Below are 12,921 nucleotides of genomic sequence, written 5' to 3'. Positions count from 1 at the left end.
AAAAATAACTTCATATTCACAATTCACATTCTAGCTCTTTCAAACTCACTGCCTTCAAGTCCAGTCTGACCTAGTGACCTTCCATGCACTCTCTGGGGCCGCACATCTTCAGGAGAGGGGCCCGCCATCCTCTCTTCAGAGCATCCGGGAGATCTGAACTGCTTAGCTTTCCATGAGCAGCCCAAGACATAATGCACTAAGCCACCATTCCTCTAAATTCTAGTATCCACACGGCACTGTGTGCACAAACGCCTCAGTCGCCTGCTCCGACCGGAGTGTGGTTTGTGGAGCGCAGGCACCTTGGGCGGCTGGTCTGCTGCTGATTCGCCGGTTTGAGACTCAGCAGGTGCTCAGGAAGTACTCACGGCAGTACAGCCACTACGCAGGTGAATCGATGAATAAAAGAAAAGTGTTGGTTTAAAAAAGAAGGGTCCGTTTTGAAGACCCTCATAATTTAGTAGCAAGACAGACAAATAATTGTGTGCCTATAGCTGCTTGATCAAGCACAAAGGAAAGAATAGTTAATATTCTGAAAAATAAAAGTACTACCAAGTAGTTTAAATTCTATCTACATGCAATAAAATTGCTAAAACTGTGATCAGAAAACTTGGAAAACAGCTGACAGTGATAGTTAGCATGAAGAAATATTTAATGTTACTAAACCGGTGAACGGTGTTGAAATGGCAAATGGTTTGTTATCTATATTCTTACTATAATTAAAACAAACATATATAATAAAAAAGAACTGGACACTGAAAAATAACTTCCCCCGCCCCATTAAAACTGGCTGCTTCTCCTTAAGTGAGTCACCTCTCTGGATCTGAGCATGCAGAACAAAGGCACTACAGAAGACCATTAAAGAAGAACCTGGCGGCCCTTACGCTGTTGAAGACAGAGTGCTGGCTTGGTCTCAGCGGCGTGTTGGGGACACTCTTTGATCCTCCTCCGAGCCACCCAGTCATCCACCTGGTAACACCCCCTTGATCTTCATTAAGCAACTGAAAGATTATTTTAAAACAGAAAACGGTGAGCAATATTAAAAAATAAGCACTTTTCTAGGATTTCAAAAAGGAGCAAACCATTCTTTATGAGTCCAATTCTGAGTAGATGTTACATGATAAAGGCTATGAAGACAGTGCCATATCTGGAGCTCTGGGGGCTGTCATGTCTCAGCTTTTAAACATCCTGATAATGAAAAGCAGTCTCTAAGTAATATGGGACAGACTAGAGAGCATTACGTTGACTGAGCTAACTCAATCTCATAAGGACAAGTACCACAAAACCCCGTCTATTGTAAAAATAGAAGGATGACTAGTAAAATGTGTATGAAAGTCCAAACAGAACAACTCCAACAGAACAAATCCACTTCTATAGCATGAAATGACTGCACTTCCACATTACTAGGAAATTCTACACAACTGCATAATATAATCACGTATCCTGAAAGCACTAGAGCAGTTTCGGATGCACCGGGAACGGCTTCCACTGTTCAGTTACCTGCTCCATGTCCTCCCTCCTGATGCCCAGGATGCTGCCCATTAACCGTAACACTTCAGGACGCTTATTTTTCGGCGTATGAAAATGTCCAATGAAGAGGTTTCTCATCAGGACTCTAAGAAAATGAAGGCAGAGACAGCTCAGATCAGCTCAGATCCACTCAAGGTTCATCTGCCACAGACTACACAGAAGGCAAGCACTAAGCACCTTTTCTCAAAGGTGAGAACAGGTTCCATGACAGTTTGTTGGGGTTTTTATTCTTCTGCTTAAACTTTGCCAATTCTCAGTATTCCCGCCAACTCAGGAAGCATACCTTTGAAAACATCCCTGATAAACCACTCACTGATTAATCAACTGGGATGGTGCCTTCTTAGTAACCCGCACGGAACTGCTTGAGTTGTTTTGCCCTTTGAGGAGAGTCATTAGATTTCTCCCCTCCCCACTTTAAGCAATGCTGATGGTCCCTGTACTTCACCGTCATGTTTAGATTTCTTCATTCACATTATTAAAAGTTGCTAATATCTATCTTTTTTCAATATTAAAGGATGTGTTTTTAATACTTACACAGGTGGGTTTCAGATTTAGTACATGAGCAAGATATGTTTATTTACAGACCATAAAAGAAGTTTTGTTTTGTTTTTTTAAAAAGTTAAGAATAAGCTTTATTATTTTTTAAAGTTCTTCATACTGGGGTGATGGTTTAAATCGTCCATAGATTTCTAAGAAAAATGAGGTGGGGGAAACGTATTTAAAAATCAAAATGAGGGGGTAAGTTATTCTGTTAACTACTTCATTTCTTAAAAACCCACCTTCAACTCAGGAGTAAAACACATCTCTGTGGCTGAACTTTAGCCAAACCGCAGACAGGCCTATAGTCTAACCAGTAACACCAGGGAGGTACTTACTCCTGGAGGACTAACCATAAATAAATGCCCTAAAAAAAGAGGAACTTTGCTCCAGGCCAAAGCCTAGAGGGCAGGAGGTGTGGATGGAGGTTTAATGGAAATGAGAAGAGGCAAAGCAGGGAAATATAAAACAAAATGCGCATGAATGGTGGGATAGAAAACCAATTTTGTAAAGTTTTATAAACTTTCACTCAAATAATACATTTTTAAAAGCACCTACAGTTTCACATTATACAAACTACCTATGACTCATTATTATCCCATTATTATTATTAACCCTGTCCTATCCTGTGACGTCTTCACAATCTGACACCCTCAAGCCCACTGCTCAGATGAAAAGGAACAAGGGAAGGCGTACTTATCCACTTTCCCTTCCGTGCTGTTCACTAAATCCATCAGCTTCTTCTGCATATCGTCCAGCATTTCTTTTTGGAGGTCATCTGTTTGTTTAAAAAAAAAAAAAAGAATAAAACTTCATAAAGCTTTTTACTCATCAGCCTGCCAGTACCACACACAAACAAGACTCTTAGTCATCAAGCGATTTTAAAAAGTATAGAGGAAAGCATACTGAGATTCCTCATATCTTGACTCTGAAGCTGGAACACATGCACTCATCCTGACTGAGAACATTCAATTATATTTCCATCACTTCTTTGGCCAAGGGATTAAGCTCTCTGGTACAGAAATGACTTAGGCAACAGAATATGAATAAAGTAATCAATTCCTTAACGGAGATTTTTTAAACTAAAAAAAATGTTTTCACTCTCTTCAGAGATGTGATGGCAAAGAAGGGATTTTCACCACTGCCAAGACTGTTAACAGGCAAGAACAATTTTTGATTCTCCCTTGTCATTTTCCTGGCTGTACAGTGTTTCTAGTGAGCTAAGAAGAATTTCAAACACCACTAATTCCATGACTCAGGATACGGCTAGGGTAAAGTATTCTGCGGTAAGGAAATTTCAAAACACAACTGACCTCACTGGCTCTAATAAACCAATCAAATTAATGTTTACTCAAGCTTGTGACTGATGGACGTCTGAATGATTTAAAAATTCTTATTATTTGAAAAAAGAAGTAAGCTTTGTCACACTTTGGTAGGACAGCTGGAATTTGAACAGAACTGCAGGCCAAGGATTACCACCCTCCTTGTTCGTGAACTCGACCATGCCACGGTGCCAAGATTCTTGGAGCGAGAACGGTCAGCCAAACCCACAGAGTTTACACCTGTTACCTCAGAAACGGACACAAAGTACTTACATCAAGCTAGGCTACAAGTCTTTGGCCTCAAAGAAATGAAGAACGTGCTCTTCCAGCACAGGTCCAATTTCCAATCAATAGACGCCTATCCAAAGGCGACGCCGTGACTTCTTCCCGTGAATCTGTTCTTCTTTTTAGTCTACATTTTCCTAGCAACTAATCCAAGTTTCCTTAACGAATACAGGAGCTGTAAACTTTTGCTCCCATTCCATGAGTTGGTTTGTCTTCCCCCACCCTCCAACGGTACTCCTAAAGCACACAAAGCATTTCATTTTAACGACATCTTCTTTTGGTGCTTGTACTTTTGGGAGTCATAGTCGAGAAGCCACTGCCGAACTCAAGGTCATAAAGATTCATTCCTACGTGTCTTGCTATGAGGTCTACAGCTTCAACCCTGAAATTCGGGTCTCTGATCCATTTGGAGTTAATTTTGTGCACAGTGTGAAACAGGATCCAACTGCCTTCTTTGCATATGGCTACCTAGTGGTTTCCGCTTCATTTGTTGAGGAGATGGGGAGCCTATTTCGTCCCCACGGAATTGTCCTGGCACCATCACTGAAAAGCAATTGCCCATAAATTGTATGGTTTCTTTCTGGATCCAATTGCGACTTCTGCAAGTTCTTTTCCTTTGCCTGGAAAGCTTTTTCACCTTTTCTGTCAGCACTGCCTCACTACCTCCTATTCACCCTTCAACTCTCCATTCCTCAAGGAAATATTCTCTGACCCTCAGGAATTAGGTGAGGCCCATCTGCTTTCAGTCTGTCTCTGTCCTGCCCTGTGTTTTGCATCATGCATCCAGTGAACTGCTTGCAACAACTTGTGGCTTTTAAGAATCTAAGCTGCAAAATACAATTCACAGAGTAGGCTGACTTTGAGCAAAATAGAGATGGTTGTCACAGCCATATTATAAAAGCAAAGTTTGTGTTTGGAAAAATCTACTGTAATTTTTTCCTTTCCTCTCTTTCAACAAAGGAATTTAAACTCAGATTATTAAAAACAAAAACAAAAAAAACCCCTCAAACTTAAGAACTAGCATATTATTAAAGTCTGAATGAGAAAAAGAAATTGAGATTCTTAATGTGCATATATGTATCTGACTAGGAGCTATCTGAGTTTCCCTAGCATTGCTTTCTGAGGGCAACATAATTCTCAACTATTCAGAATCAGAGCTGTGTGGACTAAGTTCATGCCTTGTCTCTGCTCTAACCTAACCACTAACAAGCTAAAACTGGAGGCGGAGCAAGATGGGCACAGTCTCTCTTCCCAGCCTCCCTCGTCTCCGTTTCAGTGCCAGAGAAAAGCAGCAGAGACACGAGCCACACACCTTCCACCCCACCTGCACTTCTCCTGAGATTTCTCTTCCCTGCTCACCTGCCCTCCTTCACTACTACCACACAACAAACCCACCTTCCTCGAATAGTAGTAATTTTTAATGGATTACATTACAAAACAATATTATGGATCTAACAGACGATATAGAAGAGGTTAAAAATCCATTTCATTTGTATCTTTTACTTTTTCAATGCAGCAACTAAATTTTTTTTTTTTCTAATTACACATGTACCTTGCATTTTCTTTCCATTAAAATTCTCCAAAGTCCCGAAGTACAGGCAGGGCTGGCTGTGTGCTTTAGAGCACAACCAGATATAACCACAATACATACTGTCTCTTGTTTAAAAATTAAAGACAGAACTGAAGACAAATCAAAACCTTCAAAGTAAAATTCAGAGACTTGATTCTGATAAAAATTATTCTAGTAAAATCAGAAACATTTAACTCTGCTCTATGAAAAATCAATCAAAACACTACAGAGTCCCCTCAAGAGGGGGCACCATCAAAGTCAACAAGGGAGGATGTGGAGCACATCTGCTTCCAGGAGAAATGGAAGAGAACACAGTCTCTGAAAGATAGCTGCTTTCCACTTATCAAGACCCCAAGAAATGTACAGCACAGAGCGGGAACCCTCATGTAAGCTCTGGACTTTGGTTAATGAAACACAAATACCCAGCTATCAATACAGTGCATGTACCACACAAATGCAAGGTATCGGTAACACGGGAAACAGGGCAAGGGGTGGAGGAAGAGATGGAAATCCCTTTACTTTAAAACAGAAAGTCTTTGATATGAATGAATCTTGAGGACATTATGCTGTGTAGGAAAAAAATGCACTTGCAAAAGAAAAAGTGTTACATGATCACACTTCTCTAAGAGGACAAGGTCAGGTGTCTGTAGTCAGGGACCTCTCCAGATTTCTGAGGAGCAAGGATATCAATGCGAGGATTAAGATGCACCTGATTCCGGCCATAGTCATAGGCACTGGCTAAGCTGCCGAGAGCTGGACAACGACTAAGGATGCCAGAAGGACCACTGATGCCTTTGATCTGCAGTGTTGGAGAGAGTACTAAAGATTCCACGAACTGCCACAAGGACACATAGATATGTCTTGGAGAAGATGCGGCCAGAATGCTTCTTGGAAGCAAAGATGATTAAGCTTTGTCTCACATACTTTGGTCATTTTGTTAGGTGAGGTTATTCCTTAGAGGTGGGACTTCATGCTTCAGGGGGACAGGGAAGAAGAGGAAGACCTCCAATCAGGTGGACTGACACAGTGACTGCTGCAATGGCCTGCGTGTGTGGGAGGCTGGCACAGGATAAGACAGTGTTCACATCTGTTGTTCGTAGGGTCACTATGAGTCATACTCAACGATATCTAACAACAATAACTAGCAAAATATACAGGGAGTCTCTAAGGTAATGGAATGCAGGCATGCAAAGGGCTATTTCAAATTCAAGTAGTATTATGAATGTGTTCTAATATTGAAATCTAGGAGGAAAAACCCTCAGAATCTGGGAAAAGAACCCGGAAAGCTGTATTGACCAAGAAAAGTTGGAAAAGCAGGCCATTCACTCACTTTAGATTTCCCTACAGATTGCTCTTTCTCTCCTGGTACTCTCCTCTCCTCTCCTTCATCAGAGATTCTGAACATTTCTCCTTCTAGAAAGACTTATCCAAGCCACAATTTTAAATCAGAACTGTATTTATATGGGCAAGCAAAATGCAGTTATTCAGAACTTTGTTTTAAGCCAAATACAACATCCCTGTGAAATTAACCAGCAAGCCAAGATAATTCTTTGGAAGTTAAAGGAGGGGAAGGGGATATTTTCAAGCTGAGTAATGAAAGAACCTCTTCTCTATACTCCTATTCATCGAGCCATGGTCTTCACTATAGACAGAAAACCAAAACTGAACCAAAAATGTTTTGTCTGATGACAAATCAGTACTTCATAATGTTACAAGTTATTTATACTGGATCACACTCTTGAAGCCTCACTATAATAATACTGTCTTCAGAGAACATCTTAAAATTGTCACATCCCTTACAAAGTGATTTGGGTATTTCATGACTAAGTGCCCTTGGACAAAACCCAAATCAGGTTTTGTTAACAGTCATGTGGCTGAGCAAAAGCAGGCGGATGGAACAAGGACTTGAGAGTGATAAAATCTGAATATGTACAAAGAGCCTGCTATCACTCGGGGCCAAACTCTACGGTCTGCTTTCTAAAATGAGCATGTGTATCTCAAAGGATGTTGAGAATCATAGAAAACATCAGCACTCCTTCACCTGATTTCTTACTATAACCAAAAACTGATGCTTTAGTCTAGCCTCTCTCGGGCAGTATCATGTGTACAAATTTAGTTACCATGAACAATTCTGGTTTTCCCTCACTTTTCGTATTTTAGAACAAAAGCAAAGGAGTCAAGGAAGAAAAGATGACTCCGTGTGTGTGTGTGTGTGTGTGTGTGTGTGTGTGTGTGTGTGTAGATACACAGATAAAAATAAATCAAGCTAGATCGATACAAATGGGCCTACTCTCTTGCTTGCCCTGGCTAGCTTAAAAAGAAACTTAAATTTGATAAGCTGTTGTTGTTAGGTGCCACCGAATTGACTACAACTCATAGTGAGCCTATGAACAAGAGATCCAAACCCTGCCCTACCGTGCGCATCCAGACCATCTATGCTCAAGCCCACTGCTCCAGTCACTGCAGCAATCCCATCTCGCTGAGGGACTTCTCTTTTTCTTTTCCAGCATGAGTCTTTTTTTTTTGTTTTTGATACATTACAGTTAATAAAAGAAAATTTAGCATCTTCAATTACATATAATCAAAGAAAAAGCTCAAAATCAACTTTTAAAAAAATTCTTTTTGTTAAAAGAGTTTTAACATGTACAAGATTGTTTTCATGTTCATACCAAACAGTATCTTTTCAAAGGTAACATATTCATTTGCTGAAACTGTTACCATCAAAGACTTCATTCTATTTGGATCCACAATCAATACTCATGGAAGCAGCAACTAAGAAATCAAAACCGTCCTACATGGGACAAATCTGCTGCCAAAGTCTTCTGAAAAGTGGAGAGCAGCAATGTCATTTTAAAGACTAAGGTACACAAATGACCAAGATCCAAGCCATGGTATTTTCCATCCCCTCACATACATTTAAAAGCTGGACACTGAATAAGAACACCAGGGAACAAGTGCTGCCTTTGAATTACACAGAGTAGAAGACAGATTGTCAGAAAAATGAACAAATGTGTCTTGGATGAATTATGGCCAGAGTGCTCCTTAGAAGCAAACTGGTGGGCCTCCATCGCATGTCCTCTAGCCATGCTATCAGAGGAATGGTTCCTGGAGAAGGATATCGCAGCTGGAAAAGTGGAGGAGGAGTGAGTTAGAGGCCGGTCTTTCCTGAGACGGACAGCCACGGGGGCTGCTGACATAGCAACGGTCAGAAAGGGGCTGCTGAAGCCGGCACTACTTCACTCTACTGGCCAGAGTCGTTTGGAGCTGGACCCGCAGAACAGCTCCTATCAACCTCCATGTGTATTTACATGAACCTTTTCAACGTCAACAGATCAACTCTGTCCTCCTCCACCAACCTCCCTCCACCCTCTAGGATGAATTCTGATCACTTTTATCCTATTTTTCCATATCAAACAGGAAGAATTGTTTTAAAGGCTAAATATTTTGAGTCAACTTGTGCCCACACTGTCAAAGGGTCCCCACTGACATGTTATCACTGAAAAGGAAAGATGATTTTTTCCTAGAAAATTAAAAGTGATTATGACAATGCAACATTTAACTGAATCTCATTATCAGTATATTTTCTCACTAATGACAGAGACTCTCTAAATGCAGACTGAATTCCAACTTGTTCCAGAAAGTTCTGTTACAAATCAGCACAGATGACACAAGCCCAAGTGAGTGCTTTGTTTCAGCCCACACAGGACTTGTAAAAAAATGTAACTGAAGTGTCAAATTAAAAAACTGACATATTTGACATACAAATCCAGGTTTCCAGTGTTTCCTGAAGATTTGGCAATACTGGGCTTGCATTCCTGCAGAGCAACAACTGTCTGGACCCAAGGGGTCTATAGCTCCCTGGAAGAACATCCCACAACTGACGACAGCACAACCAATACCAATGAAAATTCCACAGCCTAGTTCCATCTGCTCTTATCAATTTGGCCCCAGTGGCTGTATGTATTTGTGATCTAGAAAACCAGTTCCATTACTAACTAAAGCAATCCACTTCTAGTACAACATCCCCACTACTCCACACCAACACACAATACACCCCGCTCCACTCTACACATACAAATGAGCGCCAAGTCATGACCAGTCAATATGATCCACACACAGTTCCATAAGGACCGCTCCCAGAGGAGAATGTTCTCCCCCAAGTCCTGCCTGCCTAGCTGCACCCATTCATCATGAAGTGAGTCCATGCGCACACCTCACTGGATATTCCCATTCTTCTATACTCAACAACCCCCCCCCCCCACGCCCTCAGGTGTAACAGATCACTCCTTTCTCACAAAGTTGTTGCGAATATTCGTTTCCATGCAGTTCTCCTGCTCCACCTAACAGTAAACTTCCTGAAGGCACAGCCCCTGTCTCCTAGCCCTTCAAGAACCCATGTTTGTCTTCTTGCGCAGCTGATGGGCTCCCTGGTGGGGACCACAGCTGTAACATGGTTAGCTGCTGACCAAGCAGGCTGGATGTTTGAGTTCACTCAGGGATGTCTTAGAGGAAAGTGCTGGTGATTTCCTTCTGGAACAGGACAACCAGCTGACCATCCTATGGAGAAAAAGTTTTCTCTGACATATATAAAATCAGCATGGGCTGGAATGGATTTGATAGTGATTAGATAACACAGAAGGTAAACAATAAATATTTTCTAAGTACGTGAAAGGCTGAGAAGGGAAAACAATGACTTAGGTCCTCAATTACACAGCCACATAAAGAAAAACTACACTTAAAATGCATGTAATAACAACATTCCTTTGTGTAATTTATTTTTTCCTTTATGCTTCAGAGAAAATATTAAAAAGTGAATCATTTCTAAAATATAGTTCCATTTAGATGCAAACAAGATACACATTTAAAAACATAACCATTTTTAAAAATAATCATTAAATTTAAGTGTATCATTTTTACTTTGATTTACACTGATACGATTTTTTTTCCTTAACTCAAAGTTTGGCACTGTCTAGCATATCCAGATGTTTATATCATCAAAAAAATAATTTTTTAACCATTTATAGCAATTCAGAAAACTGCATCTGGTACTTCTTATATGTTTCCTCTAAAATCACCACTTCTGCCAAAAACATCTATAAAGAAATCCCTCAAAAGGCTTGGGTAACAAAGCGTCTGGGAATGTATTTGGCCAGCGTTCAACAGGACATTATATGTTTTCTTGTATAAATCATGTCCTGAAAAACGGAATGTCTTTATTTAAAATAAAAACTCCACGATCCAGCACCGTAAAGGCAGTTCCATGAAAAACATTTTCGGCTTCTCTCTGATTTGCAGTTTTCAGCCTGCTTTTACACTTCATATTACAGTTTTTACTGGGACTCATTTTATACGCTATTTCAAATTTTCTTTTTTAAACATAAGGAACATTTCCATTCTTGACTCACACAAGGCTTTTTCAAATGCAGTCTTGAAGCTTTCTTAAATGGAGGGGTGGGAGAAAAATAGCACTTAACAAAACAGGTAAAAATTGGGAGGTGGACCCTCAGTGCTTGAATCTAAATTTGAATTGTTTAGGAAAGCTGAGTTTCCTTCCATATCATAAATTCATCGAAACAACGCTTAACCAACAAAACTGTGAGGTGCCACCGAGTTGACTATGACTCAGTGATCCTATGAGCAACAAAATATTACTGTGTTCTGTCCTTATCAAAGTAACCAATTTTTTATCAAAATAAGCAATTAACTTTCTACTTCAGTTCCATGCAAGCATTTCATCTGGGCAACAACTGACTGCATATATGCTGGCAGAGAACAAGAAATAAAAGGAGGCAGCTCTGATGGCTTAGTGGCAAGAAGCTGCGCTGCAATTCTGAAGGTACGTGATTCGAATCCACCAGATGCTCCACTGGAGAAGGAGAGGCAATCTCTTCCTGTGCCAGTCCAGTATAATATAAAAATTTTAAAAAAGTAGCAAAAATGACAAAGTTGGCCATAAATAAAGCAAGATTTCTCTTCCAGCTCTCTTCTATGTTTACATTGTAGTCACCAACGAGCGGACCAGCCCCACAGCAAACCCACTGTGTCACAGACCTAGGCCCAATAGTGTTTTTAACAACTCCGGCAGATCAGCAGATCTTTCTTCCAAAACATCTGCAGGTGGACTTGAACCACCAATCTTTCAACTAGTAGCTGTACCGGTTGAATGATGGCCACGATTCTCTAGTTTGTAGTTGTATGTTACTGATGTTGTTGTGTACTGTCCAGTCTAAACCGACCCACAGCCAACCATCTAGCAGGTTTTCAGAGGCAATAAATCACATGGGCGGAGATGGCCCCTCTTTCCCCCACAAAGCAGCTGGTGAATTCAAACCACATTTGTGTTGGCAAGCGCAATTCTTTAGCACTAAGCCACCAGCTTTCAATAAGGACTGCATCTCAAACTCAAGAAAACAAAAATCCTCACCTCTAGACCAATAGGCAACATTATGATACATGGAGAAAAGACTGAAACGGTCAACGACTTCATCTTATTTAGATCCATAATCAACTCCCTTGGTACCAGCAGTCAGGAGACAAGGAGATACTGCACAGGAAAAGTCTGCAGTTAAGAGACCTCTCCAAATTACTGAGGGGCAATGGTATCAGTCTGAGGACTAAGATGAGCCTGATTCAGGCCATGGTCTTTTCAATCACTTGCTATGCTGCTGAGAGCTGGACAGTGAATAAGAAGGAGGGAAAACTTGCAATCCCAGAGGTGCAAAGCTTGAATCCACCAGCTGCTCCGCTAGAGAAGGAGGGACAATCTCCTCCTGTACCAGGCAGATCTGATTTGACGGTACACACACAAAAAGATAATAATTTTTTTTTAAATTTTTAAGAAAGAATGAAAAGAACTGATGCCTTTGAATTGTGGTGTTAGAGAAGAGTACTGATTATCCCATGAACAGCCAAAGGAACAAACAGATACGGCCTAGAGAAAGTGCAGCCGGGGTGCTTCTTGGAGGCAAAGATGAAGAAGCGTCATATCACAAACTCTGAACATGTTACTAGGAGAGGTTATTTCTTGGAGAGAGACATCATGCTTGGAAAGGTGGAAGGATGGCAAGAAAAGAAGACCCTCAGTCAGGTGAAATGACACAGTGACTGCAGCAATTGGCTTGAGTGTGTCAAGAGATTGGGAGGATGGCACAGGATAGGACAGAGTTCACATCTGTTGTTCATAGGGTCACTATGAGCTGTACTATTCGAGAGCACCTAACAACAGCAACAAGCCACCAGAGCTCATGATAAAGACTTCCCTTCAGGATATTTGATACACTGTAACAACTTCCAGGATGAAATCTACTCTGATCAGCCATCAGCAGAAAGAAAGGCAGTTCTTTGGGAGCATGGCGTGCATCAGTACATACAATCCCCCCACTCCACCCCACCCCATCCTCATCCCCCCACAAAACTCTTCCTTTCCGCTCAATCAAGATCCTGCATCTTACTCTGGTTCTTGGGATCTGAGCCAATTGCCTGCTGATCTTGGATTCATCAACCTGAGCAGTAACATGCGTTAACAGAAGCCTCTAGACTGATGTATGAATTATAGACTTGGCACCCACCAGCCTCTAGGAGCAGATTAGCCATTTCCCTGAAGGAAATCTACTTCTTCTCTGTCTGTCTCTGTCTCTGTCTCTGTCTCTGTCTCTGTCTCTCTCTCTCTCTCTCTCTCTC

General features: G+C 41.0%; 1 protein-coding gene across 1 annotated transcript in view; it reads right to left on the bottom strand.

Moving 5' to 3' along the window:
• The window catches only part of TRIP11 (thyroid hormone receptor interactor 11), a 74,733-nt gene that overhangs the window by 3,193 nt on the left and 58,619 nt on the right, over positions 1-12,921 (bottom strand). The window contains exons 18-20 of the mRNA XM_006879210.1: positions 2,761-2,842; positions 1,498-1,612; positions 882-998 (exon numbers count right to left, since the gene is read on the bottom strand). Of these exons, the coding sequence (XP_006879272.1) occupies positions 882-998; positions 1,498-1,612; positions 2,761-2,842 (314 nt within the window). The remainder of the gene's footprint in view (positions 1-881; positions 999-1,497; positions 1,613-2,760; positions 2,843-12,921) is intronic.

This window comes from Elephantulus edwardii, unplaced genomic scaffold, assembly GCF_000299155.1.
Source record: "Elephantulus edwardii isolate Elephantulus edwardi_28Jun2011 unplaced genomic scaffold, EleEdw1.0 scaffold00002, whole genome shotgun sequence".
NCBI classification, from domain to species: Eukaryota; Metazoa; Chordata; class Mammalia; order Macroscelidea; family Macroscelididae; genus Elephantulus; species Elephantulus edwardii.
The sequence above is the reverse complement of the archived record's forward strand: the minus strand, read 5'-3'. Positions and strand labels throughout refer to the sequence as shown.